Raw genomic sequence first — 26,419 nt, 5'->3', positions numbered from 1 at the left:
TTCTTATAATAATCCAGTTTTAGTGGCATGTTATTTTACTTCTCTAAGCTTACTTTCCACATCTGTATAAAACGGAGGTTGTGGGTATGGATGTGAGAGATGGGAGTTTAGGTTAGAACAATTTCTAATGTTTTTCCACTTCTGAATATTTTATGGCATTATGGAAGCAGACTGCTTCGGTGGTTCCGTGACCTCATCTCTATTTGGTCTTCATTGACTTGGCTTTTACTGTAAGAGTTTTGTTAGTTATAGCCATGCTGCACATGGGTTTCTGAAGGATTTAAGCATATTCTAAATAATTAAATTTGCTTGGCCATTATGTATTTAAATTATGCCAAAATTGTCTTTATCAAACAAAAATTAGAGTTGGCTTTCAAAGAATCTGAACAAGACTGAATATAAATGGAATTGGGATCATTTTCAGTATCCATTCTTTTATATGATTAGTTGAATTAATGTATAAGCATTTGGCCCAGGGAAGATGTGTAGCTTTTATTTTATTAATGGCTTAGCCTTACTGCTACCTTCCTTGCAGCTTGCAATAAGGACAGAATAGTTACAGATTCTTGAAGATTCTTGTAGCCTTCCATCTCACATGAAGTATGTAAGCAATAAAATAAATGTAAGCTGTTATTTTTTCTCTTCTTGCTCTTTTCTGGGTGTTTGGTTACATGACTATTTTGTCTTCTATCTAATCTAGTCACAGTCGTTTTTGTGTCCTTAAAAAACAAAAGCCAATGAGTTATGTTACCATTACTTTTACAATCAAATGATTGAGAAGAAAATACCCTGATAAATGGGAGACCTTTTGAAATCCTTAACAAAGAGAAGTAGGTGAAGCACCATATTAATCTGGTATCTTTTTTTTTTTTTTTTTAAGATTTACCCATTAATTTGCGAGAAAGAGTGAGAGAGTGAGTGGTAGGAGGGGCAGAGGGAAAGGACCTTCAAGTCGACTCCCCACTGAGTGTGGAGCCTGCTGTGGGACTTGACCCCATGACTCATGTGATAATGACCTGAGCTGAAACCAAGAGTCAGAAGCCCAACCGCTGAGCCACCCAGGCACCCGAGTCTGGTATCTTTTTGAGAGACTTGACCAGTGTGTATCAGTGCTGCACTTTCCATGGTAACATTGTTTCCTTTGTTTAGATATCCTTGGAACGGAAGATCTTATTGTGGAAGTGACTGCCGATGATGCCGTGAGGTTTTATCCTTGGACCATTGATAATAAATACTATTCAGCAGATATCAATCTGTGTGTGGTGCCAAACAAATTTCTCATCACTGCAGAAATTGCGGAGTCTGTCCAAGCATTTGTGGTTTACTTCGACAGCACACAAGTAAGATTTGGTTCGCCAGGGACCTTGAGTAAGAAATTACTTGGTACTCTCTTCCCATCCCCCCTCTCCCCCCCCACCCGCCCCCAGCCTTTTCCATGAGTTCTCTTATGGTCTCTTCTTCTGGTTGTTTGTATGTTTGTATGTTTGTTTTTCCTCCCTCTAGAAATCTGGTCTTGATGGTGTTTCCTCATGGCTTCCACTGGCAGAAGCATGGTTACCTGAGGTCATGATCCTGGTCTGTGACAGAGTGTGTGAAAATGGTAAGGCATGCCGACGGGACCATGGTTGGTATACACAATTGCTGTCCCTTGGTAAACAGAATATACTTTTGTTTTCTTAACTTAGAACAGTACATCTCCTGTGATTATATTACTTTACAGAAGTATTTTTAGCTATTTCTCTTTGGAATCTTGCAGTATTTACGCTTTATTTTTTTAAGAATGGACACTTTGGGTTTGAGAAATCATTTTCTTTATATTTATTTTGGATGCCTTTAGAATAACTTACATTAAGGGTAACACTGAGATTTATGGAGAGTATTGCAGCAATATTCTGTTTTAAAAATTTTTTACTTATGAAGATTCTTTTGCACATTAGGTGTAAACCGACAAAAAGCTCAAGAATGGTGCATCAAACATGGTTTTGAATTGGTAGAACTTAGTCCGGAAGAGTTGCCTGAGGAGGATGGTAAGTATTTATGTGTCAGGAGAAACATGGCGTTTGGATTCAGATATGAAGGAGTATTTTAATCCAGGGAAGAAGAATCCAAGTGAAATTCAAAAAACATTTTTTCCTCAGCTGTTTGAAGAGATTTGTGCAAAACCTATCGGTGTGGTCTTACTGTTAACCAAATCCATTGTTTTGGCTTTACCACACGTTAGGACTTTTCAAATATTGTTTGTTTTTCTTATAGATAAAGGTAGAAGATTTCTACCTTAAATCTTAGTTGTTTCCTCAATCTCTTATCCTTTGTCCGCTGCCAGAAAAAGAGGGTTTGATCTATACACTAAATAGTTAAAGTTTATGTTCCTTATTTTGAATTTCTCACATCCTGAGGCTGAATTCCCAGGAACCTTAAGGGGCATATCAGCCCTATTTCTATGTCCTCTGGACATGTGAAACCAAAAATAGACCCAGAATGCCCCCCACCCCCAGGTAGCTCTTCGCTTAACTGCCTTCTGTGATACTCTGGACCTTCTGTTTCTTCCTCCACTGCTCTTCTCAGCTTCTTTCCTTCCATACACACCTGTGCTAGGTGCCGTGGGATGTACCTAGAGAAGACAGGTTTGGGGCCACCAAAACCTCATAGTCCAGTACAAGAGATAAATACATGTATGAACAATTGAATCGCCAAGTGGAATGTCATAAATATTTAAAAAAATATATTGGTGCTGTGGTATTTCAGAGATGGGAGAGATTATTTCTCTGTAGAAATTGGTGGCATCGTGACCTTTCACATGTCACTTGCTCCATGGGGAAGCAATGGGAAAGGCACCGGGCTTGTAGTGAGGGGACCAGTAGGGACGTGGTGTTGAGAGGATGCCAGTTGTTGCGAAAGACATTCTAAGAGACAACCAATCTGAATTGAAGTACATAGATAGGATATAAGTAATCGCCCTATGAAACCCAGTTTTTTTTTTTTTAGAAAGGAATTAAATCTCTTTTTATATTCTGGCTTATTTAGAATTTTTCCAAAATGTTACCTTTGGGAATAAAACCCTGCCAGAGAAGAAGAGGATAAAAAGGCTGATTTTTCTCCCTGTACATTTTTAAATAATAATTGAATATTAACAAGTACAATTTCTCTTCCCATGTCTTTCAGGTCCCCTAAACTTAGGCCTTGTTTTGTGTATGTGAGCATGTACATAACTGCTTATTTCTGACACTAGAATTTTATCTTCTTCCTTTTGTCCTGCAGAGTCCACATTTGAGTCATTTATTTAAATCTGTTTTTATTTTGTAATTTCTTCTCCCTTATACCACTACCCATCTCCTTGCTCCTTGTCTGAACAATGTTCTTGCATTAATGCCACTTAATATTAAAATAGATTTTGACATATCTTTAGATGAAGTAATGAAATCCTCCCCAGAATTCTTAAAAACAAACCATGAACTTTGTACGCATGTGTCCTGACACCTAACACCAGTGTGAGACTCTCTGCTTGTTTGGGTTAGATTTCATCTTACTGGTGCTAGCTCTTTATTTCAGACCACAGTTTTGGTTTCTGGTTCTGTCATCTGAAGTGTTAGTTGTCCTTTTAAGAACCGAATCACTCATAGTTCAGGTAAACGTGCCTTTTATTTCTTCATTTAAACATTGATGGTGATAAAACTCATCTTTGTATTTCCAGTTCAATCCGTGCCATATTTCTGTTAGGTTGATAGGTTGATATTCTTCAGATGATCCATCCACCCCTCAGTCAGTACGGTCTGCTGTCCCTTGGGCACCGAGTTAGGCGGCGAGTCCCGCCTAGAGGGGGCGGTTTCATCAGTGACTTGGCAGTTCCTGCACCTCTTTCCTCTGGGAGAGGTGTGTGCAGAGTGGCGTCAGCCCCACTTTTCTTTGAGAATAACATACATGATTTGCCCTTGATCAAATAGCTAACAAGTAATGGAGCCTGAGTTCTCCCTCTCCCTCCGCTGCTCCCCCTGCTTCTTTGAGCTCTCTCTCTGTCAGATAAATAAAATACAAAAAAAAACCTGAGTTCCAATTCAGATTTTCTGACTTCTAATTCTGTGCCCGGCCAGGCTCCTAGACACAGGTTCTATGTGGATTGTGCTCCGTAAGCTCTTAGGAGACTTTTTCCTTCAGCCACGTGAAAACGACTTTTGCCATCATTTACCACATCCAGTCATAACACTCATTTCCATCGTATATATATATCTACAAACTAAGAATGTCAGCTTATTAGTATGCTAACTGGGATTACTGCCCTGTTATTTTGAGTAGTATCAGTTAAATTCCAGAAGCAAAATAGTACCAGTACTAACCCAGCCAAACTAAGTTGTTGGTTTTTATTTTTAATGACCCTTGCCTGTCTCCTACACTTATGATTATAGTAATTTTACTTCTCTTAAACTATCTTCCTCTAATCAAGAAATTGTTCTCTGAATACCCATTTTGAACAATAATTGTTATTCTATGATTCCCAGAAGAAGGTAGGGCATTTACAGCATTTTATGGCATACCAAGAGGACCACTCTTGCCTTCAGAAAACTCATTCTCTATAAATAGCCAGAATTGGTGTTTCCAATGCTATGCCAGGATTGTGTAATTAACAGGAACTAACATTTTCAGGAAAATATGAGTAGATTCCGTTGGTGAGGTGATAGAGATGACTTTATCATAGAAACCTTTTATAAAGTGCATTTACTTCATTGTTTTACTTGCTAGGATATTCTTATCAAGAGCTCTGAGCTGTGTATTTTTTTCTTTACTAAGTAAGTTACAATGTGAAGTACCAACTAAATGTGTAAGACAACTAAGCCGCAGTTATTTAGAAGTATGGCTTGGAGGGTCCATACACACACGTGTATATGTATATGTGTATAAACGTGTGTATAATATATCTGTTTCCCCTCTCTGATTAGATGACTTCCCAGAATCTACAGGAGTAAAGCGAATCGTTCAAGCCTTGAATGCAAATGTATGGTCCAATGTAGTGATGAAGAATGGTAAGTAACTTGGGACTAAGAATCCTAAGAATTTTTTTTTTCCTGTTCCTTGTAGGTTTTAAATTATTTGTATATCTGTGGAACCATTAGGCTGATATAAAATCTATAGATTTGTTCAATTTTAAGTTCCTAGCTGAAGGAAGAGCCAAAAGTAACATTTCTAAGAATTTATAATGTATGTTTAATAGTTAATTCAGTAAGAATTTAGGAACTTAGTGCTTGCTTATAATAAGCCTAGCATTGTCATGGGGCACCTGGGTGGCTCAGTCAGTTAAGCATCTGCCTTCGTCTTGGGTCATGATCCCAGGGTCCTGGGACTGAGCCCTGCATTGGGCTCTCTACTCAGTGAGGAGTCTGCTTCTCCCTCTATCTACCACCCCCCCCCCCCGCCACCGCTTATGCTTGCACTCTCTGTCTCTCTCTGAAATAAATAAATAAAATCTTTTTAAGAAAAAATAAACCTAGCATTGTCTTTGGCTTTGAGAAATACCCCTAGAATTGTAAAACATGAACCCTATCCCTAAGGAGCTCATAGTCCAGCTATGGAATCAAAGTGTGCACTTTTAACATGCTAGGTAACCATGCAAGGCAGTCTTTGATGAGTGCAGAAAGACAGATACAAGTAGTAAAGACAGAGGTCAGAGATGTGGTCGTTGCTGTGGGCATGAGTATATAGAGAGAACATCAAGGCAAGTCTTGGCTGTAGTGTCCATGGGATGGTCAAGATTTGAATAGTTGAAGGGGGAGAGTGACAAGCAGGGGAGGACGCATGGCATCAAGAATAATGGTGGTGTATTCCAGGGTCGCTTTAGCAGTTGGAGCTAGCTTAGAAGAGAGAGGCCTGAATGCTAGGCAGGAGAATCTGGACTTTTTCTGATAGGAATTGGTGAGTCACTAGAGCTATTTTACATAGAGAGTGATGCAAAGAAGTTGGCATCTTTCAAACGTTAATGTCATGGTGCTGTGCAGGTGAGTTTGGCGGTTGAAGCAGGTGGAGGTAGATCTGAAATCAGGGAGACCAGGCAGCAGCCCGGAGTGAGGTAGTGGGGCCTGAGCTGACATGGTGGCAAGTGGCCATGGGGACGGGAAGCCAGAGCTGAGATGCAGCGAGAAGGGGGTGGGCTGGTTGGTGCACGTTGTTAGCCCCTTACTGTTGGTATCAGTTTAATGAGGCTGCGAGAGCAAAGTACTGCACACTGGGAGCTTAGAAGGACAAGTGGTAGTTACTGTCTCCAAGCTCTAGAAGCCAGGTGTGTGAAACCAAGGTGTCCGCAGGGCCGTGGTCCCTCTGAAGGTGCCAGGGAGGGATCTGTTTAGTTCTCTCTTCTGGCTTCCAGCAGTTCTTTGGCTCGTGATAGCATACCTCCAGTCTTCACATGGCCTTCTCCCCATGTGCCTGTTCACCTTTCTTTTTGGTATAAGGACAATAGTCATACTGGGGCGCCTGGGTGGCTCAGGTCATGATCCCAGGATCCTGGGATTGAGTTCCGCATCGGGCTCCTTGCTCATTGGGGAGCCTGCTTCTCCCTCTGCCTGCTGCTCCCCCTGCTTGTGCTCTCTCTCTCTGACAAATAAAGTCTTTAAAAAAAAAGGACAATAGTCATATTGAATTAAGGGCCCACCCTACTTCAGTGTGACTTCATCTTAACTAATTATACCTGCAAATAAGGTATCATTCTATTTCCAAATAAGGTAACATGCTGAGGTATTGGGAGATAGAACTTCCACCTGTGAATTTGGTGGGGGATGCAGTTCATCCCATAACATAGTCCTTTAGGAATTGCCGATTGTGTGGTGGTTTTCTGTCTTGTAGCACTTGGCTGTCTCAACAAGTACGCTGTGGTAGGTGAAACGCTACAGAAAGGAATAAGTCCTGTTTACACTGAGCTTACCCCATCTCCCCTGAGATAAAAGAGTCAAGTGGAAGATCAGTTTTATAGAAGTAGAATACTTCATCTCAGTTTTTGGTTGGTCCTTGAGTGTTAAGTGAGATTGGGGCCCTTTTGCTTGCCTGAGATCTGACCCATGTCATCCTTGGAGAAGCTCCTTCTGGTATGTAAGCTACTCCTTCCCCTTTTTTCCCCTTCTGTCCTTCCTCTCCCCCACTTCATTCTTTCTAGGGGGAATCTAATGTGTCTCTTGCATTGAATTGCAAAGATAGATTTTATTCTTTTACAGTAGCAGTTAAAATAAGGCCCTGCTAGATTTAGATTTTAGCCTATGTTGTCATCTCCCTGTTACCAAAACAAAACTCAGATTGAGGCTCGGTCCTCATTCATTCACTGAGCAAATCCTTGTTGAGCATTTATCATGGGCATTGCTGTACACGATCTTCACTGTAAAAATATGTTTAAGGTATGGTACATAAACTGGATCAATTTGGAATAGAATTCTATTCAGTGGTGCCTGTGAAATTTATGAGAACTATTTTCAGAGAAGCTTATTTGGCTTCAATCGCTTTTCGAAAAATCTGCCTCCCCACCACCATCCCGTCAGTTCATACATTCAGGAAGTACTGCCTTGCAATTTACATTTATGGCTATACATTTAGAGGCAGGACTGCACACACTTTATTACTTTGCAATTATGATCAAAGGTGTTTTCTGAAAAAATGCTGTTCTACTTGTTTTAGACACTAAACGGTGTTCTTAAAGAGAATTGCAGAGCAAGGAGGCATGCTGTGGATATTTCCTGACTCTTTGCCCTGAGCGTCTCTAACCTTCTTCTTTTTTCTTCAGTGTTGGGACACTGATTTGCGATTAACAGAAACCCAAAATACTGCCATTAGCTTAATTAAGTGTTTAAGAGGATCCTGAACTATGTGCTATGAAGGAAACTTAACTCTCTTCTCTCTAGGAGGAGTCCTAGATGTGGAAATACTGTGACATTTGGATACAACCCAGGTCTTAGGCAGCGTCAAGGACATCCTTGTGTAGCCCCACGTCTTAGATTAGAGACCAAGCTCTGTGTGGATATGGGCTGGGTCACGTTACTCTTCCAGAGTGACCTACTTCCCGTGCTCTTTGCAGAGCCTTGCTTTGCTGGTGGTCTGAGGACCTGGGGAACTGCTCCTTCCTCCCAGCAGGCTTTTCTTGAATGTCTGCCAGCAGGTGCTCAAACTGGTTAGATTTGGTTTTGGGCCATCTCCTCCTCTAGATCTTTTCCTCTTTCACCCTCCTTCCTTTCTCTTTTTTCTTTTGTTTTTCTCTCCTTTTAAAAAACGGTGGTTAAATAAACGTAGCATAAAATGTACTATGTTAACCATTAAGGCATTGAGTACATTCACATTGTTGTGCAGCCGTCACTTCTCTAAGGTTTTTAAACCAAGAAATTGTTTAAATCAAAAAGTTGGTTGACAAAGAAAGATATTAGAGGTACTCTTTTTTTTTTCTTTCTTTCTTTCTCTCTCTCTCTCTTTCTTTCTTTCTTTCTTTCTTTCTCTCTCTCTCTTTCTCTCTCTCTCTCTTTCTTTTCTTTCTTTCTTTCTCTTTCTTTCTCTCTCTCTCTTTCTTTTTTCTTTCTTTCTTTCTCTCTCTCTCTCTCTTTCTCTCTTTCTTTCTTTCTCTCTCTCTCTTTCTTTCTTTCTCTCTCTCTCTTTCTCTTTCTCTCTCTCTCTCTTTCTTTCTTTCTTTTTTCTTCTTTCTTTCTTTTCACTGGAAGTTCATCCAGTTATTTTAGTGAAGGAATAAATGTTTACACGAGATTTTAGATCTCATGCCCTTAAAGATAGGGGCCAGTAAAGAAAATTTCTCATTCGTGAACATAGATGCCATGACTTTAATAAAAAGAACAGCATTTAACTGCTGTAATACATGGCCTTGCACATTATTATGTTGTAATGAAATGTCTCCTTTACTGATGTTCCTCTGAAGAACCAAGCGACAGTTTCCAGTCCTAACATTGTCACTCACAGCTACGTGACCTTACCCAGAGCATTTCTCTCAGAGGGGAGGGGCAGCTGCAGTATATTGTAAGTGCCTTAGGAGTTCAAATACGCAGCCCTGGCTGAAACTGCTGACTAAGTGATTGTCATCTAGTTCTATTTGTAAGAGACTGTGCCTCATCCACGGGAGTGTATCAGGCATTCTGAAATTGGTATTAGCCCTGACGGACTTGCTTTTTCCCATTCCTAAATCGTGTGGTGTTTGCAAGTCACTCCTCTGACTTACAAAGCTGGAGGCAAAAGACAGGACTGCCCAGTGTAGTGTCACCTAGAGGCAAAGGCAAAAATCGTGGGCAGGGCCTTTCATCCGTCCTCAGCGCCTGTTTCTGGTAGAGGCTAGTATTATGATGAAGTCACCAGTGTTTGCATTACATAATCCACCTGCAGATCTGAAAGAAATAACACAGCCTTTTTTTTTGTTTTTTAAGGGTGTCTTTGTTTTTTTTAATTTTATTATGTTATGTTAGTCACCATACAATACATCATTAGTTTTTGATATGGTGATCCATGATTCATTGTTTGCATGTAACACCCACTGCTCCATGCAGTACGTGCCCTCCTTAGTACCCATCACCGGGCTAGCCCATCCCCCCACCCCCCTTCCCTCTAGAACCCTCAGTTTGTTTCTCAGAGTCCATAGCCTCTCATGGTTCGTCTCCCCCTCCGATTACCCCCTTCATTTTTCCCTTCCTTCTCCTAGTGTCCTCCATGGTATTCCTTATGTTCCACAAATAAGTGAAACCATATGATAATTGACTTTCTCTGCTTATTTCACTTAACATAATCTCCTCCAGTCCCATCCATGTTGATGTAAAAGTTGGGTATTCATCCTTTCTGATGGCTGAGTGATATTCCATTGTATATATGGACCACATCTTTATCCATTCATCTGTTGAAGGGCATCTTGGCTCTTTTCACAGTTTGGCTATTGCAGACATTGCTGCTATGAACCTTGGGGTGCATATGGCCCTTCTTCTCACTACATCTGTGTCTTTGGGGTAAATACCCAGTAGTGCAATTGCTGGGTCATAGGGTAGCTCTATTTTTAATTTTTTGAGGAACCTCCACACTGTTTTGCAAAGTGGCTACCAACTTGCATTCCCACCAACAGTGTAAGAGGGTTCCCCTTTCTCCACAACCTCTCCAACATTTGTTGTTTCTTTCCTGTCCATTTTCGCCATTCTAACTGGTGTAAGGTGGTATCTCCATGTGGTTTTGATTTGAATTTCCCTGATGATTAGTGATGATGAACATTTTTTCATGTGTCTGTTAGCCATTTGTATGTCTTCTTCAGAGAAGTGTCTGTTCATGTCGTCGGCCCACTTTTCGACTTGATGATTTGTTTTTTGGGTGTTGAGTTTGAGAAGTTCTTTATAGATCTTGGATACCAGCCCTTTATCTGTAGTGTCATTTGCAAATATCTTCTCCCATTCTGTGGGTTGCCTCCTTGTTTTGTTGACTGTTTCCTTTGCTGTGCAGAAGCTTTTTATCTTGATGAAGTCCCAAAGGTTCATTTTTGCTTTTGTTTCACTAGCTTTTGGAGATGTATCTTGAAAGAAGTTGCTGTGGGCAATGTCAAAGAGGTTATTGCCTATGTTCTTCTCTAGAATTTTGATGGATTCCTGTCTCACATTGAGGTCTTTCATGCATTTCAACTGTAGAAAGAGAAATTAGAGAAACGATTCCATTTACAATAGCACCAAAAACCATAAGATACCTCGGAATAAACCTAACCAAAGAGGTAAAGGATCTATACTCTAGGAACTACAGAACAGTCATGAAAGAAATTGAAGACACAATAATACAGCCTTTTTAAGTGGCTAATTGTCTAGGAGCATAATTGAGACCCTAGGTGTATCTGGGCCATTTGAGCTTTTCTTCTGTCGACCTCGCATCTCTTTCTGGTCCACAATTTAAATCCAGTTTCAAGTGTTTATTCATGCATTAAAAAAATTTTTATTGAGTACTTACCATGTCCCAGGCACTGTTCTGCATGCTTGGAATACATCAGTGAAGAAAATGAACAAAAATCTCTGTCCTTGTGGAGTTTTCATTCTGGGGGGAGGCAATAGTCAGTAGACAACACAATTAATAAATTGCACAGTATGTTAAGATGTTAAGTGATAGGGAAAGAAATAATAAAGCAGGTTTGAGGTGTTGAGAATGCCAGATAGACTGCAGTATTAAATCGGGTGGTCAGGGTTGGTCTCCTTGAGAGCTTGAGATGTGAGGAAGGAGATGAGGTGCTTCGCCATGTGGCTTTCCAGGAGAAGAGCAGAGCAGGCGTAGGGAATAGCGAGCTACAGCAAAGGTCCTAAGGGGAAAGCATGCCTGATGTGTTTGAAGCATATCCAGGAACACACAGTGGCTGAGGGGAGAAGGGCAGAGAAAGTGGAGAACTAGATTATTTAAGGCTTTGTAGGCCATCAGAGTAACTTTCACATTTACTTCAAGTCAGCTGGGAGCTGTTGCAGGTCATTGAGTAGAAGAGTGACGTGATCTGACTTTAGGTCTAAAAGGATCACTCTGGCTGCTGGGTGGAGAATAGGTGATGGAGGTGAGGAGGAGCCAAGAAGATCTCTTAGGAGGCCATTGCAATACTCCAGGTGAGAGAGAGTGGTGGCCTAGATCAGAGTCGTAGCAATGGAAGACGTAAGAACAGGTCAAATTCTGGATATATTTTGAGGTGGAGCTAGCATGATTTCCTGATGGTTTGGATATGAGATATGAGAGAAAGAGAGCAGTCAAGGATTCCAGGATCTGGACCTAAGCAATTTGAAGGATAGGTTGCCATCAATCACGATGAAGAAGCTTCAGATGAGGCAGACTTTGAGGGGCAAGGTGACATATGAGTAATTCAGCTTTGGACCTGTTAACTTTGAGATGGCACTAGACTTCCAAGTGGAGATGTCAAGTAGCTCGTTGGATAGATGTGTAGAGGTTCAGAAGAGAGGCAAATGCATGGCATTTAAAACCATGAGCCTGGATGAGGTCACCAAAGGAGTAAGCGTAGTAAATAAAGTGGGCCAAGGACTCGGCCCAGGGACATTCCAATATCAGGAGAAGAGAAGGAACCAGCAAAGGACACTGACAAAGAATGATCAGCAAGGTAGAAAAACCAAGAGAGTAGAGTCCTAGGATCAAGCAGAGTGTTATTAAGATGGAGGGAACAGTCAGCTATGCCAAATGGTGCTAATAGGTCAAGTAAGATGAGGACTGAGAATTGACCTCTGGATTTAGCAGTGTGGGGTGTCACTGGTGACACCAATAGCTACGACCTCTCCATAATGTCAATTTCATGCATCCCATTCTCTGAACGCCACCTAATTTTCCAGCACACTCCCTTCTCACAGTGCCTCAATCCAACTATTTTTCAACTCCACTGGGACCTCAAAACTATCACCTTTTTACTGACCCTCTCTCCACTGATTTTCTCTTTCCCTTTCCAGTTACAGCTTTTGGTAATGATAAAGTCTTAGGACGTGATTGGGAATACATGGCCGAAGTAGAGTAGAGGACAGCATCAGTAAAAGAAATTGAGTGAACTGAGAGATTGTTGGGAGGATCATCTCTATGTCTATTGAACTTGCTACAAATTCAGGCAGAAATAGTATTGGAGAAAATGACAGGGAGCCAGTATTTAAAATTATGAAAAAATGAGGGGAGAATGGTGTGTGTGGGGGGGTGTCTGTTGGATGATGGTAGCAAAGTTTTTAGACACCAGCCATAGTCTTTGTGAAAATATCAGTAGGCTTTTATATTTTGGGAGATCTTAGGAGTAATTTAATCCATCAGTTCTCAGCTGAGACCCACCGTGGGTATGGGAGTGCATATCAAATGCTACACACTCCCTCTCAGGATACTTGCCTGGCTCCCAGTGACAATTACTTTATTGTCTGTATTACCAGTTGGTTGATAGGATGACAGATCTCTCAACTACATTGGATTAAAAACTGTAAGGAACTTTTGAGCTAGTCTCTTTTCTCCATATAGGAATGGCTTTGATAGCGTCTTTGCCAGATGACCTCATCCATCCTTTTTGGTTAAATGCTTCAAATAACCGGTACTTCAGTACTTTGTGAAATAGTCCTAGAAGCAATTCACTGCATAGAGAAATCAAAGAACTGTTTTGTTACTTACTAGCAGATAGAGAATCTTTTTTTGCTGGTAGTGTGGGGGGAAAGGACACTCGCTTTACCTTGTCATAGAGCTGAGAATAATGGTGACAGTTTTCTCTCTGGATGATGATGTATTTTCCCTGCTTCTTGCTGTTAACTGGCTTTCCTTTTGATCACTCTTCTTCCTAGTCTTTCTAGGAGGTGAAGAAAGTTCCAACAGAACTTGAAAAAATTTCCCTCAGGGCTACGGAAGTAGTGAAGGGGATGGGAAGAATGGAGAGTAAAGTAGTCCAAAGTAGTCAGTTTGGAAAAACCAAAGCTGAGAAGGAATTTAACTGGCATCTGTAGTATAGGGTATGTATAGGGTGGATACAAATTTGATTTCCCAAATCTTAGACTATTATAACTTAGATTTCAGATAAAATGAAAGCATTATTGAGCATGGCAGGAGCTAGTTTATAGAGTACATTACACTAAGAGATGATCCAAGCAGAAAATAGATTATGTTCCAAAAGGGGCTGCAATGAATTCTCATGAATGGCAGTTGTACCTAATTCATGTGGGGAAGGTACTTTGCCTGAACTTTTTTTTTTTAATTTTTTATTGTTATGTTAATCACCATACATTACATCATTAGTTCTTGATGTAGTGTTCCATGATTCATTGTTTGTGCATAACACCCAGTGCTCCATGCAGAATGTGCCCTCTTTAATACCCATCACCAGGCTAACCCATCCCCCGCCCCCCTCCCCTCTAGAACCCTCAGTTTGTTTCTCAGAGTCCATAGTGTCTCATGGTTCGTCTCCCCCTCTGACTTACTCCCCTTCATTCTTCCCCTCCTGCCATCTTCTTCTTTTTCTTTTTTCTTAACATATGTTGCATTATTTGTTTCAGAAGTACAGATCTGTGATTTGACAGTCTTGCACAATTCACAGCGCTCACCATAGCACATACCCTACCCAATGTCTATCACCCAGCCACCCCATCCCTCCCACCCCCCACCACTCGAGCAACACTCAGTTTGTTTCCTGAGATGAAGAATTCCTCATATCAGTGAGGTCATATGATACATGTCTTTCTCTGATTGACTTATTTCGCTCACCATAACACCCTCCAGTTCCATCCACGTCGTTGCAAATGGCAAGGTCTCATTCCTTTTGATGGCTGCATAATATTCCATTGTGTATATATACCACATCTTCTTTATCCATTCATCTGTCGGTGGACATCTTGGCTCTTTCCACAGTTTGGCTATTGTGGACATTGCTGCTATAAACATCGGGGTGCACGTACCCCTTCGGATCTCTACATTTGTATCTTTGTGGTAAATACCCAGTAGTGCAATTGCTGGATCGTATGGTAGCTCTATTTTCAACTGTTTGAGGAACCTCCATACTGTTTTCCAGAGTGGTTGCACCCGCTTGCATTCCCACCAACAGGGTAGGAGGGTTCCCCTTTCTCCGCATCCCCGCCAACATCTGTCGTTTCCTGACTTGTTAATTTTCGCCATTCTGACGGGTGTGAGGTGGTATCTCATGGAGGTTTTGATTTGGATTTCCCTGATGCTGAGTGATGTGGAGCACTTTTTCACGTGTCTGTTGGCCATTTGGATGTCTTCTTTGGAAAAATGTCTGTTCATGTCTTCCCATTTCTTGATTGGTTTATTTGTTCTTTGGGTGTTGAGTTTGATAAGTTCTTTATAGATTTTGGATACTAGCCCTTTATCTGATATGTCATTTGCAAATATCTTCTCCCATTCTGTCGGTTGTCTTTTGGTTTTGTGGACTGTTTCTTTTGCTGTGCAAAAGCTTTTTATCTTGATGAAATCCCAATAGTTCATTTTTGCCCTTGCTTCCCTTGCCTTTGGCGATGTTTCTAGGAAGGAGCTGCTGCGGCTGAGGTCAAAGAGGTTGCTGCCTGTGTTCTTGAGGATTTTGATGGACTCCTGTCTCACGTTTAGGTCTTTCAACCATTTGGAGTCTATTTTTGTGTGTGGTGTAAGGAAATGGTCCAGTTTCATTCTTCTGCATGTGGCTGTCCAATTTTCCCAACACCATTTGTTGAAGAGACTGTCTTTTTTCCATTGCACATTCTTCCCTGCTTTGTCAAAGATGAGTTACCATAGAGTTGAGGGTCCATTTCTGGGCTCTCTATTCTGTTCCATTGATCTATGTGTCTGTTTTTGTGCCAGTACCATACTGTCTTGATGATGACAGCTTTGTAATAGAGCTGGAAGTCCGGAATTGTGTTGCCACCAGCTTTGCTTTTCTTTTTCAGTATTCCTCTGGCTGTTCGGGGTCTCTTCTGGTTCCATACAAATTTTAGGATTATTTGTTCCATGTCTTTGCAAAAAGTGGATGGTATTTTGATGGGGATTGCATTGAATGTGTAGATTGCTCTAGGTAGCATTGACATCTTCACAATGTTTGTTCTTCCAATCCATGAGCATGGAACGTTTTTCCATTTCTTTGTGTCTTCTTCTGTTTCTTTCATGAGTATTTTATAGTTTTCTGAGAACAGATCCTTTGCCTCTTTGGTTAAATTTATTTCTAGGTATCTAATGGTTTTGGGTGCAGTTGTAAATGGGATCGACTCCTTGATTTGTCTCTCTTCTGTCTTGTTGTTGGTGTATAGAAATGCCACTGATATCCGTGCATTGATTTTATATCCTGCTACTTGACTGAATTCCTGTATGAGTTCTAGCAGTTTTGGGATGGAGTCTTTTGGGTTTTCCACATACAGTATCATATCATCTGCAAAGAGTGAGAGATTGACTTCCTCTTTGCCGATTGGGATTCCTTTGATTTCTTTTTGTTGTCTGATTGCTGTGGCTAGGACTTCTAGCAGTGGTGATAGTGGACATCCCTGCTGTGTTCCTGACCTTAGGGGGAAAGCTCTCAGCTTTTCCCCATTGAGAATGATATTCACTGTAGGTTTTTCATAGATGGATTTTATGATATTGAGGTATGTACCCTCTATGCCTATACTCTGAAGAGTTTTGATCCAGAAAGGATGCTGTACTTTGTCAAATGCTTTTTCTGCATCTGTTGAGAGGACCATATGATTCTTGTTCTTTCTTTTGTTAATGTATTGTATGACGTTGATTGATTTGCGGATGTTGAACCAGCCTTGCAGCCCAGGGATAAATCCCACTTGGTCATGGTGAATAATCCTTTAAATGTACTGTTGGATCCTATTGGCTAGTATTTTGGTGAGAATTTTTGCATCCATGTTCATCAAGGATATTGGTCTATAATTCTCCTTTTTGATGGGGTCTTTGTCTGGTTTTGGGATCAAGGTAATGGTAGCCTCATAAAATGAGTTTGGAAGTTTTCCTTCCATTTCTATTTTTTGGAACAGTTTCAGGAGAATAGGTATTAATTCTTCTTGAAATGTGTGATAGAATTCCCCTGGGAAGCCATCTGGCCCTGGGCTTTTGTTTGTTGGGAGATTTTTGATGACTGCTTCAATATCCGTAGTGGTTATAGGTTTGTTCAGGTTTTCTTTTTTTCCTGGTTCAAGTTTGGTAGTTGATACATCTCTAGGAATGCACCCATTTCTTCCAGGTTATCTAATTTGCTGGCATAGAGTTGCTCATAATATGTTCTTATAATTGTTTGTATTTTTTGGTGTTGGTTGTGATCTCTCCTCTTTCATTCATGATTTTGTTGATTTGGGTCATTTCTCTTTTCTTTTTGATAAGTCTGGCCAGGGGTTTATCAATCTTGTTAATTCTTTCAAAGAACCAGCTCCTAGTTTCGTGGATCTGTTCTACTGTTCTTTTGGTTTCGATTTCATTGATTTCTGCTCTGATCTTTATGATTTCTCTTCTCCTGCTGGGTTTAGGCTTTATTTGCTGTTCTTTCTCCAGCTCCTTTAGGTGTAGGGTTAGGTTGTGTATTTGAGACCTTTCTTGTTTCTTGAGAAAGGCTTGTATTGCTATATACTTTCCTCTCAGGACTGCCTTTGCTGCATCCCAAAGATTTTGAACAGTTGTGTTTTCATTTTCATTGGTTTCCATGAATTTTTTTAATTCTTCCTTAATTTCCTGGTTGACCCGTTCATTCTTTAGTAGGATGCTCTTTAGCCTCCATGTATTTGAGTTCTTTCCGACTTTCCTCTTGTGATCGAGTTCTAGTTTCAAAGCATTGTGGTCTGAAAATATGCAGGGAATGATCCCAGTCTTTTGGTACCGATTGAGACCTGATTTGTGACCTAGGATGTGGTCAATTCTGGAGAATGTTCCATGGGCACTAGAGAAGAATGTGTATTCCGTTGCTTTGGGATGGAATGTTCTGAATATGTCTGTGAAGTCCATTTGGTCCAGTGTGTCATTTAAAGTCTTTATTTCCTTGTTGATCTTTTGCTTAGATGATCTGTCCATTTCAGATAGGGGGGTGTTAAAGTCCCCCACTATTATTGTATTGTTGTCAATGTGTTTCTTCGCTTTTGTTATTAATTGCCTTATATAATTGGCTGCTCCCATGTTTGGGGCATAGATATTTACAATTGTTAGATCTTCTTGTTGGATAGACCCTTTAAGTAGGATATAGTGTCCTTCCTCATCTCTTATTACAGTCTTTGTTTTAAAATCTAATGTGTCTGATAGAAGGATTGCCACCCCAGCTTTCTTTTGGTGTCCATTAGCATGTTAAATGGTTTTCCATCCCCTCACTTTCAATCTGGGGGTGTCTTTGGGTCTAAAATGAGTCTCTTGCAGACAGCATATCGATGGGTCTTGTTTTTTAATCCAATCTGATAGCCTGTGTCTTTTGATTGGGGCATTTAGCCCATTTACATTCAGGATAACTATTGAAAGATATGAATTTAGTGCTATTGTATTGCCTGTAAGGTGACTGTTACTGTATATTGTCTCTGTTCCTTTCTGATCTATGCTGCTTTTAGGCTCTCTCTTTGCTTAGAGGACCCCTTTCAATATTTCTTGGAGGGCTGGTTTCGTGTTTGCAAATTCCTTTAGTTTTTGTGTGTCCTGGAAGCTTTTTATCTCTCCTTCAATTTTCAATGAGAGCCTAGCTGGCTATAGTATTCTTGGCTGCATATTTTTCTCGTTTAGCACTCTGAAGATATCATGCCAGTCCTTTCTGGCCTGCCAGGTCTCTGTGGATAGGTCTGTTGCCAATCCAATATTTCTACCATTGTAGGTTACATATGTCTTCTCCCGAGCTGCTTTCAGGATTTTCTCTTTGTCTCTGAGACTCGTAAGTTTTACTATTAGATGTCGGGGTGTTGACCTATTTTTATTGATTTTTAGAGGGGCTCTCTGGGCCTCCTGGATTTTGATGCCTGTTTCCTTCCTCTCATTAGGGAAGTTCTCTGCTATTATTTGCTCCAATATACCTTCTGCCCCTCTCTCTCTTTCTTCTTTTTCTGGGATCCCAATTATTCTAATGTTTCGTCTTATTGTATCGCTTATCTTTCGAATTCTGCCCTTGTGATCCTGTAGTTGTTTCTCTCTCTTTTTCTCAGCCTCTTTATTTTCCATCATTTGGTCTTCTATATCGCTGATTCTCTCTTCTGCCTCATTTATCCTAGCAGTTAGTGCCCCCATTTTGGATTGCACCTCATTAATAGCCTTATTGATTTTGACTTGGTTAGATTTTAGTCCTTTTATTTCTCCAGAAAGGGTTTCTCTAATAACTTCCACGCTTTTTTCAAGCCCAGCTAGTATCTTTAAAGTCATGATTCTGAACTCTAGGTCCGACATCGTACTAATGTCCGTATTGAGTAGGTCCTTGGCTGACGGTACTATCTCTTGTTCTTTTTGCTGAGGTGATTTTTTTTGTGTTGTCATTTTGTCCAGAGGAGAATAGATGAATGAGAGAACAAAATGCTAACAGGGTAATAACGTCCCCAGCAAATATACTCTATACAAATCAGAAAAGACCTGAAACCAGGGGAAAAGAAAGGGAAAGAAAAAAAAAAGAAAGAGAAAAGAAAGAAAAAGAAAAAAAAAAACAAAAAGAAAAAGACAAAAACAGAACAATGCAAAAAAAACAAGAATATGATCAAATATGATCAGGCTAGTGCATAGATCAGTCCCACACACTAGATTTTGGGCATATTTTGGTCTGTTAGAAAAAAGTGCCTCCCAAAATTTTAAAGGAAGAAAGACTTATGTATGTACAAAATAAGGGTTGATACAGTGAAGGGATGGAAGATAACTGTAAAGATGAAAATTATAAAAGGTTTTTTAAAAGGAATTGATAAGATAAGAAATTGTTTGAAAAAAGAAAGATTTAAAAAAAAAAAGGGAGACAATGTGATCAGGCATGAGATTAGAACAAAGCCATACACTAGTGATTTAGGGTATATTTTGATCTGTTAGAAGAAACTGTATCTCAGAATTTAAAAGGGAGAACAACTTATATATATATATGCCAAAAATAAGGGTAACTATTATGAAGCAATAAAATATGACTCTAAAAATTAAAAATAAAAATTTTTAAAAAAATGGACTGATAAGATGTTGGTTGAAAAAGGGAAAAAGAAAAGTTAAAAAAAACAGTTAAAAAAATTAACTTTGAAAAACTGATGAATCATGGTAAAAAAAAGCCATGAATTCTATGTGCAGTATTCCCCCTAGCGCTGGAGTTCTTCCGTTCTCCTTGATCGGTAAACTTGGTCTTGGCTTGCTGGCTGTTCGTGCTGATCTTCTGGGGGAGGGGCCTGTTGCCGTGGTTCCCAAATGTCTTTGCCGGAGGCAGAATTGCCCCGCCCGTGTTGGTCCGGGCTAAGCAAGCTGCTCGGGTTTGCTCTCAGGAACTTTTGTTCCCTGTAAGCTCTGGTACAGCTTTGGAGGATCAGGGTGAAAATGGTGGCCTCCCAGTCGCCACTCGGAGGAGCTGAGAACTCGGGGCCCCGCTCCTCAGTGCGCCCCCAGAGAAAAGCAGTCACTCCCATCTCCCTGGTCTCCGGCCGCACTGCGTGCTCACCCGGCCTGTGACCGAGCGTTTCTATGTCTGGCACCCGACCCCGTGTGGAGTCTCCAAACCCAGCAGATCCCTGCAGTGCGCTCCCGCGCCGTCCCTCCCGGGAGAGGAAGGGGAGTCTCCCCGGATCTGCTGCTTGTTGGGTCCCTGCTGGAGGAGCAGTGGCCCGACTGGGCCGCGGATCACAGTTTATGGCCACCCCAAGCTGAGAGCCCGCACCTCGGCTCCGTCTCTGCAGCCGGCTTCCCTGCTCCGATCCCTGGGAGCTTTGCTGCACTCAGGCACCCCCGGTCTTTCTGTACCCCAAGGGTCCTGAGACCACACTGTCCCGCGAGGGTTCCACCCCCAGCTTAGCCACTGCAGCGACATCCCTCAGCGGAGCCGACTGCTAAAAGTTCCGATTTTGTGCTCCGCGGATCTCTCACTTGCCAGAAGCGGCCGACGGAGGCCCCCTCCCCCGCCGTCTATCTTTCCGAATATCACCTCGGATTCACTTCTCCCCACGTCCTACCTTCCAGCATGTGGTCGCTTCTCTGTTCAGAGAGTTGTTGCTACTCTCTTCTTCGGTCTCCTGTTGAGTTCGTAGGTGTTCAGAATGGTTTGATCCCTATTCAGCTGAATTCCTGAGACCAGACGAAATCCAGGTCTCCTACTCCTCCGCCATCTTGCTCCTCCCCTCCACTTTGCCTGAACTTTTAAGGCTCATATCTTGGAGAGCGATCATGTTTTTCTTCCCAGTGTTTTTCTATGCAGTATTGTTTTCTACCAAGTCTTAAACTAGATGGGTTGACTCATGTTCTTGAATTTGGTAGAATTTAATAAAGGGCATTGTTTATTTGGTATGATAGTGTATGTGGATTAGCCAAGTGAAGGCATTTAAGACGTAGAATGTCCATGCATGCTTCTGGTGGACATCTTCCTTTTATAGATGGGGAAAGTGAGGGCTCAGGGAGGAGTGGTGACTTGGCCATACTCACACAGTGAGTCAGTAGCTAAGGTAGGACCAGACGGCAGATCTCCTGACCAGGATTGTTGTGTGTTTTTCCATTACAGTTGTGTTGATTTACATTATTGGCTGGTTAGAGAAATGAATGCAGAGTGGTTAAATAACTTACCCATGCCGGATAGGAAATTATTGGTAGAGCCAGATGAGTTCATTCCCTACGGAGCCCCCTCAACCTAGGTGTTCTGGCATGAGTAAGATTTTAATAAGACAGACTGGAAGTAGTGATCATATCTGAGATTTGGACTTTTTTGCTTATTGCATTTAAAATAAACCCTTTCAAAAAATAAGTCCTTTTAATTTAATTTTAGAGTTTTAATTTATTTTAAATTTTATGTTTTTATTGAAATATAGTTGACACACAATGTTATTAGTCTTAGGTGTACAACAGTGATTCAACAAGTCTATACTTCATGCTGTGCTCACTACAGGTGTGGCTCCCATCTGTCACCATGCAATACTATTGCAAGCCCACTGACTGTATTCTCTGTGCTGTGCCTCATATCCCCACGATTATTCATTCCCTAACTGGAAGCCTGTACCTCCCACTCCTCTTCACCCGTTTCCCCCAACCCTTATACGACCATCAGTCTGTTCTCTACTTATGAGTCTGTTTTTGCTTTTTGTTTGTTTGATTTTGTTTTTTAGATTCCACATATAAGTGAAATCATATGGTGTTTGTCTTTTTCTTTCCCACTTGTTTCACTTAGCATAATACCTTCTGGGCCCATTCATGTTGTCACAAATGGCAGTATCTTATTCTTTTTTATGGCCAAGAAGTATTCCACTGTGTTTACGTACATTTTCTTTATCCATTCATCTGTCAGTGGACACTTGGGTTGCTTCCATATCTTGGTTATTGTAAATAATGCTGCAGTAGACATAGGGGTGCATGTACCTTTTCAAATTAGTGCTTTTGTATTCTTTGGGTAAGTACCCAGTAATGGAATTACTGGATCGTACAGTTATTTTTACTTTTAATTTTTTGAGGCCCCTCCCTACTGTTTTCCACAGTGGCTGCACCAGTTTACCTTCTCACCAACAGTACACGAGGGTTCCCTTTTCTCCACATCCTAGCCAACACTTTTTTGTCTTTTTGATTCTAGCTAGTCTGACAGATGTAAGGTGATGTCTCATTGTGGTTTTGATTTGCATTTCTCTGATTAGTGCATTAGTGATATTGAGCATCTTTTTATGCATCTGTTGGCTTACAAAAATGCCCATTTTCAATCAGATAATTTGTTTTTTTTTTGGTGTTGAGTTGTATAACTTACGTATTTTGAATATTAACTCCTTATGGATAGGTCATTTGCAGATACCTTCTGCCAGTTAGTAGGTTGCCCTTTTTCTTTTTTGTTGGTTTCCTTTACTGTGCAAAAGCTTTTTATTTTGGTGTAGTCCCAGTAGTTTATTTTTGCTTTTTTTTCCCCTTGTCTGAGGAGACCCATCTAGAAAAATGTTGCTAAGGCTAATGTCAAAGAGATTACTGCCTATGTTTTCTTCTAGGAGTTTTATGGCTTCAGGTCTCACATTTAGGTCATTAATCCATTTTGAGTTTATTTTTGTATATGGTTGAAAAAATGGTCCAGTTTCCTTCCTTTTTATGTAGCTGTCCAGTTTTCCCAACACCATTTATTGAAGAAACTGTCTTTTCCCCATTGTATATTCTTGCCTCCTTTGTTGCAGATTAATTGACCATATGAGCCTGGCTTTATTTCTAGGCTCTCTGTTTTTTTCCATTGATGTATGGTTTTATTTTTGTGCCAGTGCCATATTGTTTTGATGACTACAGCTTTGTTGTATTTCTTGAAATCTGAGGTTGTGATACCTACAGTTTTGCTCTTTCTCAAGATTTCTTTGGATGTTTGGGGTCTTTTGTGGTTCCATATAAATTTTAGGATTATTTTGTTCTAGTTCTGTGACAAATGATGATGGTAATTTGATAGGGATTGTACTGAATCTGTAGATAGCTTTGGGTAGTATGGACATTTTAACAATATTAATTCCTACAATCCATGGACATGGAGCATCTTTCCATTTCTTTGTGTTGTCTTTAATTTCTTTCATCAGTGTTTTACAGTTTTCAGAGTATAAGCCTTTTACCTCCTTGGTTAAATTTATTTCTAGGTTTGTTTGTTTGTTTCGTGCAAGTATAAATAGAATTTTTTTCTTAATTTCTGTGTCTGCTACTTGTTTTAGTGTAGAGAAGTGCAACCAACTTCTGTATATTTTGTATCCTGCAACTTTACTGGATTCATTTATTCTGATAGTTTTATTAGTGGAGTCTTTAGGGTTTTCTATGTATAGGATCACGTCATCTGTAGATAGTGACAGTTTAACTTCTTCCTTGCCAATTTGGATGCCTTTTGTTTCTTGTCTGTTTGCTGTGGCTAGGACTTCTAGAAGTATGTTGAATAAGTGGTGTGTATGGATATCCTGTCGTGTTCCTGATCTTAGAGGAAAAGCTCTCAGTTTTTCACCATTGAATAGGATGTTAGCTGTGGGTTTTTCACATATGGCCTTTATTATGTTGAGGTATGTTCTCTCTATATGCACTTTGTTGAGAGTTTTTATCATGAATGATCTTGAATTTTGTCAAATGCTTTTTCTGCATCTGTTGAGATGATCATATGATTTTTATTTTTCATTTAGTTAATGTGGTATATGTCAGTCACATTGATTTGCAGATATTGAACTTGCATCCCTGGGATAAATCCCACTTCATTGTGGTAAATGATCCTTTTAATGTATTGTTGAATTCAGTTTGCTAATATTTTGTTGAGGATTTTTGCATCTATATTCATCAGGGATATTGGCCTGTAGTTCTCTCTTTTTGTGGTGTCTTTGTCTGGTTTTGGTATCAGGGTAATGCTTGCCTCATAGAATGTATTCTGTATTCGGAAGCTTTCCTTCCCCTGCTAGTTTTTGGAATAGTTTGAGGAGAATAGGTATTAATTCTTCTTTAAATGTTTGGTAGAACTCGCCTGTTAATCCATCTGGTCCTGGACTTTTGTTTGTTGGGAGTTTTTTTGATTACCCATTCAATTTCATTACTAGTAAGTAATTGGTTTGTTCAAATTTTCTATTTCTTCCTGATTCAGTTTCGGAAGATTGTATATTTCTAGGAATGTTTCCCTTTTTCTAAGTTGTCCAATTTGTTGGCATATAATTTTTCATGGTAGTCTTTTAATAATCCTTTGTATTTCTGTGGTGTTGTTACTTCCCCTTTCATTTCTGATTTTATTTATATGGGTCTCCTCTCTTTTTTTCTTGGTAAGTCTGGCTTATCAATTTTTTTTTATCTTTTCAAAGAACCAGCTCTCAGTTTCATAGATTTTTTTTCTATTGTTTTTTTAGAATCCTAATTCATTTATTCCTGCACTGACCTTTATTCTTTCCTTCCTTCTCCTACCTTTGGGCTTAATTTGTTCTTTTTTTCCTAGTTCCTTTGTGTGTAAGGTTAGATTGTTTGAGATTTCTCTTGTTTCTTGAGGTAGGCCTGTATCGCTATAAATTTCTCTAAGGGAAATTTTGCTTAGAGGGGTGCTTTCGCTGCATACCGAAGATTTTGGACCATTGTGTTTTCATTTTTATTTGTCTCCATGTATTCTTTTAATTTCCTCTTTGATTATTTCTTCATTGACCCTTTTTTTTTTAGCTTCCACATGTTTGTGATTTTTTTCCAGTGGTTTTTTTTTTTTTCCTTGTAATTGATTTGTAGTTTCATATTGTTGTGGTCAGAAAAGATACATGATATTCAATCTTAAGTTTATTGAGACTTGGGCGCCTGGGTGGCTCAGTCATTAAGCATCTGCCTTTGGCTCAGGTCATGATCCCAGGGTCCTAGGACTGAGCCTGGCGTCGGGCTCCCTGCAGCCCCGCGTTGGGCTCCCTCCTCCACAGGAAGCCTGCTTCTCCCTCTCCCACTCCCCCTGCTTGTGTTCCCTCTCTTGCTGTCTCTCTGTCGTCAAATAAATAAAATCTTAAAAAAAAAAGTTTATTGAGACTTGTTTTGTGGCCTAACATATGATCTATCCTAGAGAATGTTCCATGTGTACTTGAAAAGAATGTATTCTGTCATTTTTGGATGGAGTGTTTTGTATATACCTGTTAAATCCATCTGGTCTAATGTGTCTTTCAAAGACACCATTTCTTTATTAATTTTCTGCCTGGATGATCTACCCATTGATGTAACCGGGGTGCTAAAGTCCCCCTCTATTATTGTAGTAATGTTAGTTTCTCCCTTTATGTCTGTTAATATTTGCTTTATGTATTTAGGTGCTCCAATGTTGGTGCGTAGATATTTACAATTGTTATATTCTCTTGTTGGATTTAAAATAAATCCCTTTTTTAAAATTTTTTATTGTTATGTTAATCACCATATATTACATCATTAGTTTTTGGTGCAGTGTTCCATGATTCATTGTTTGTTCATAACACCCAGTGCTCCATGCAGAACGTGCCCTCCTCAATACCCATCACCAGGCTAACCCATCCCCCACCCCCTCCCCTCTAGAACCCTCAGTTTGTTTTTCAGAGTCCATCATCTCTCATGATTCGTCTCCCCCTCTGACATACTCCCCTTTTCTTCCTCTCCTGTTATCTTCTTCTTTTTCTTTTTTCTTAAAATATGTTGCGTTATTTGTTTCAGAAGTACAGATCTGTGATTCAACAGTCTTGCACAATTCACAGCGCTCACCGTAGCACATACCCTCCCCAATGTCTATCACCCAGCCACCCCATCCCTCCCACCCCCAACCACTCCAGTAACACTCAGTTTGTTTCCTGAGATTAAGAATTCCTCATATCACTGAGGTCATGTGATACATGTCTTTCTCTGATTGACTTATTTCACTGAGCATAACACCCTCCAGTTCCATCCACGTCGTTGCAAATGGCAAGATCTCATTCCTTTTGATGGCTGCATAATATTCCATTGTGTATATATACCACATCTTCTTTATCCATTCATCTGTCAATGGGCATCTTGGCTCTTTCCACAGTTTGGCTATTGTGGACATTGCTGCTATAAACATTGGGGTACACGTACCCCTTCGGGTCCCTACATTTGTATCTTTGTGGTAAATACCCAGTAGTGCAATTGCTGGATCGAACGGTAGCTCTAATTTCAACTGTTTGAGGAACCTCCATACTGTTTTCCAGAGTGGTTGCACCAGCTTGCATTCCCACCAACAGTGTAGGAGGGTTCCCCTTTCTCCACATCCCCACCAACATCTGTCGTTCCCTGACTTGTTAATTTTAGCCATTCTGACGGGTGTGAGGTGGTATCTCATGGAGGTTTTGATTTGGATTTCCCTGATGCCGAGCGATGTTGAGCACTTTTTCATGTGCCTGTTGGCCATTTGGATGTCTTCTTTGGAGAAATGTCT

At 40.4% G+C, this 26,419-nt stretch overlaps 1 protein-coding gene across 3 annotated transcripts in view; it reads left to right on the top strand.

The window, feature by feature from the left end:
* The window catches only part of AAGAB (alpha and gamma adaptin binding protein), a 73,792-nt gene that overhangs the window by 16,202 nt on the left and 31,171 nt on the right, over positions 1-26,419 (top strand). For all 3 annotated transcript variants that reach the window (XM_088024874.1, XM_028100234.2, XM_028100233.2), the window contains exons 2-5: positions 1,150-1,340; positions 1,504-1,600; positions 1,938-2,027; positions 4,932-5,015. In XM_088024874.1, coding sequence (XP_087881000.1) covers positions 1,150-1,340; positions 1,504-1,600; positions 1,938-2,027; positions 4,932-5,015 — 462 coding nt within the window. The remainder of the gene's footprint in view (positions 1-1,149; positions 1,341-1,503; positions 1,601-1,937; positions 2,028-4,931; positions 5,016-26,419) is intronic.

The sequence above is a fragment of the Eumetopias jubatus genome, unplaced genomic scaffold (assembly GCF_037043125.1).
Source record: "Eumetopias jubatus isolate StellerSeaLion01/CBP00866 unplaced genomic scaffold, mEumJub1_p1.0 scaffold_7, whole genome shotgun sequence".
NCBI classification, from domain to species: domain Eukaryota; kingdom Metazoa; phylum Chordata; class Mammalia; order Carnivora; family Otariidae; genus Eumetopias; species Eumetopias jubatus.
This window is presented reverse-complemented; position numbering and strand designations above follow the sequence as displayed.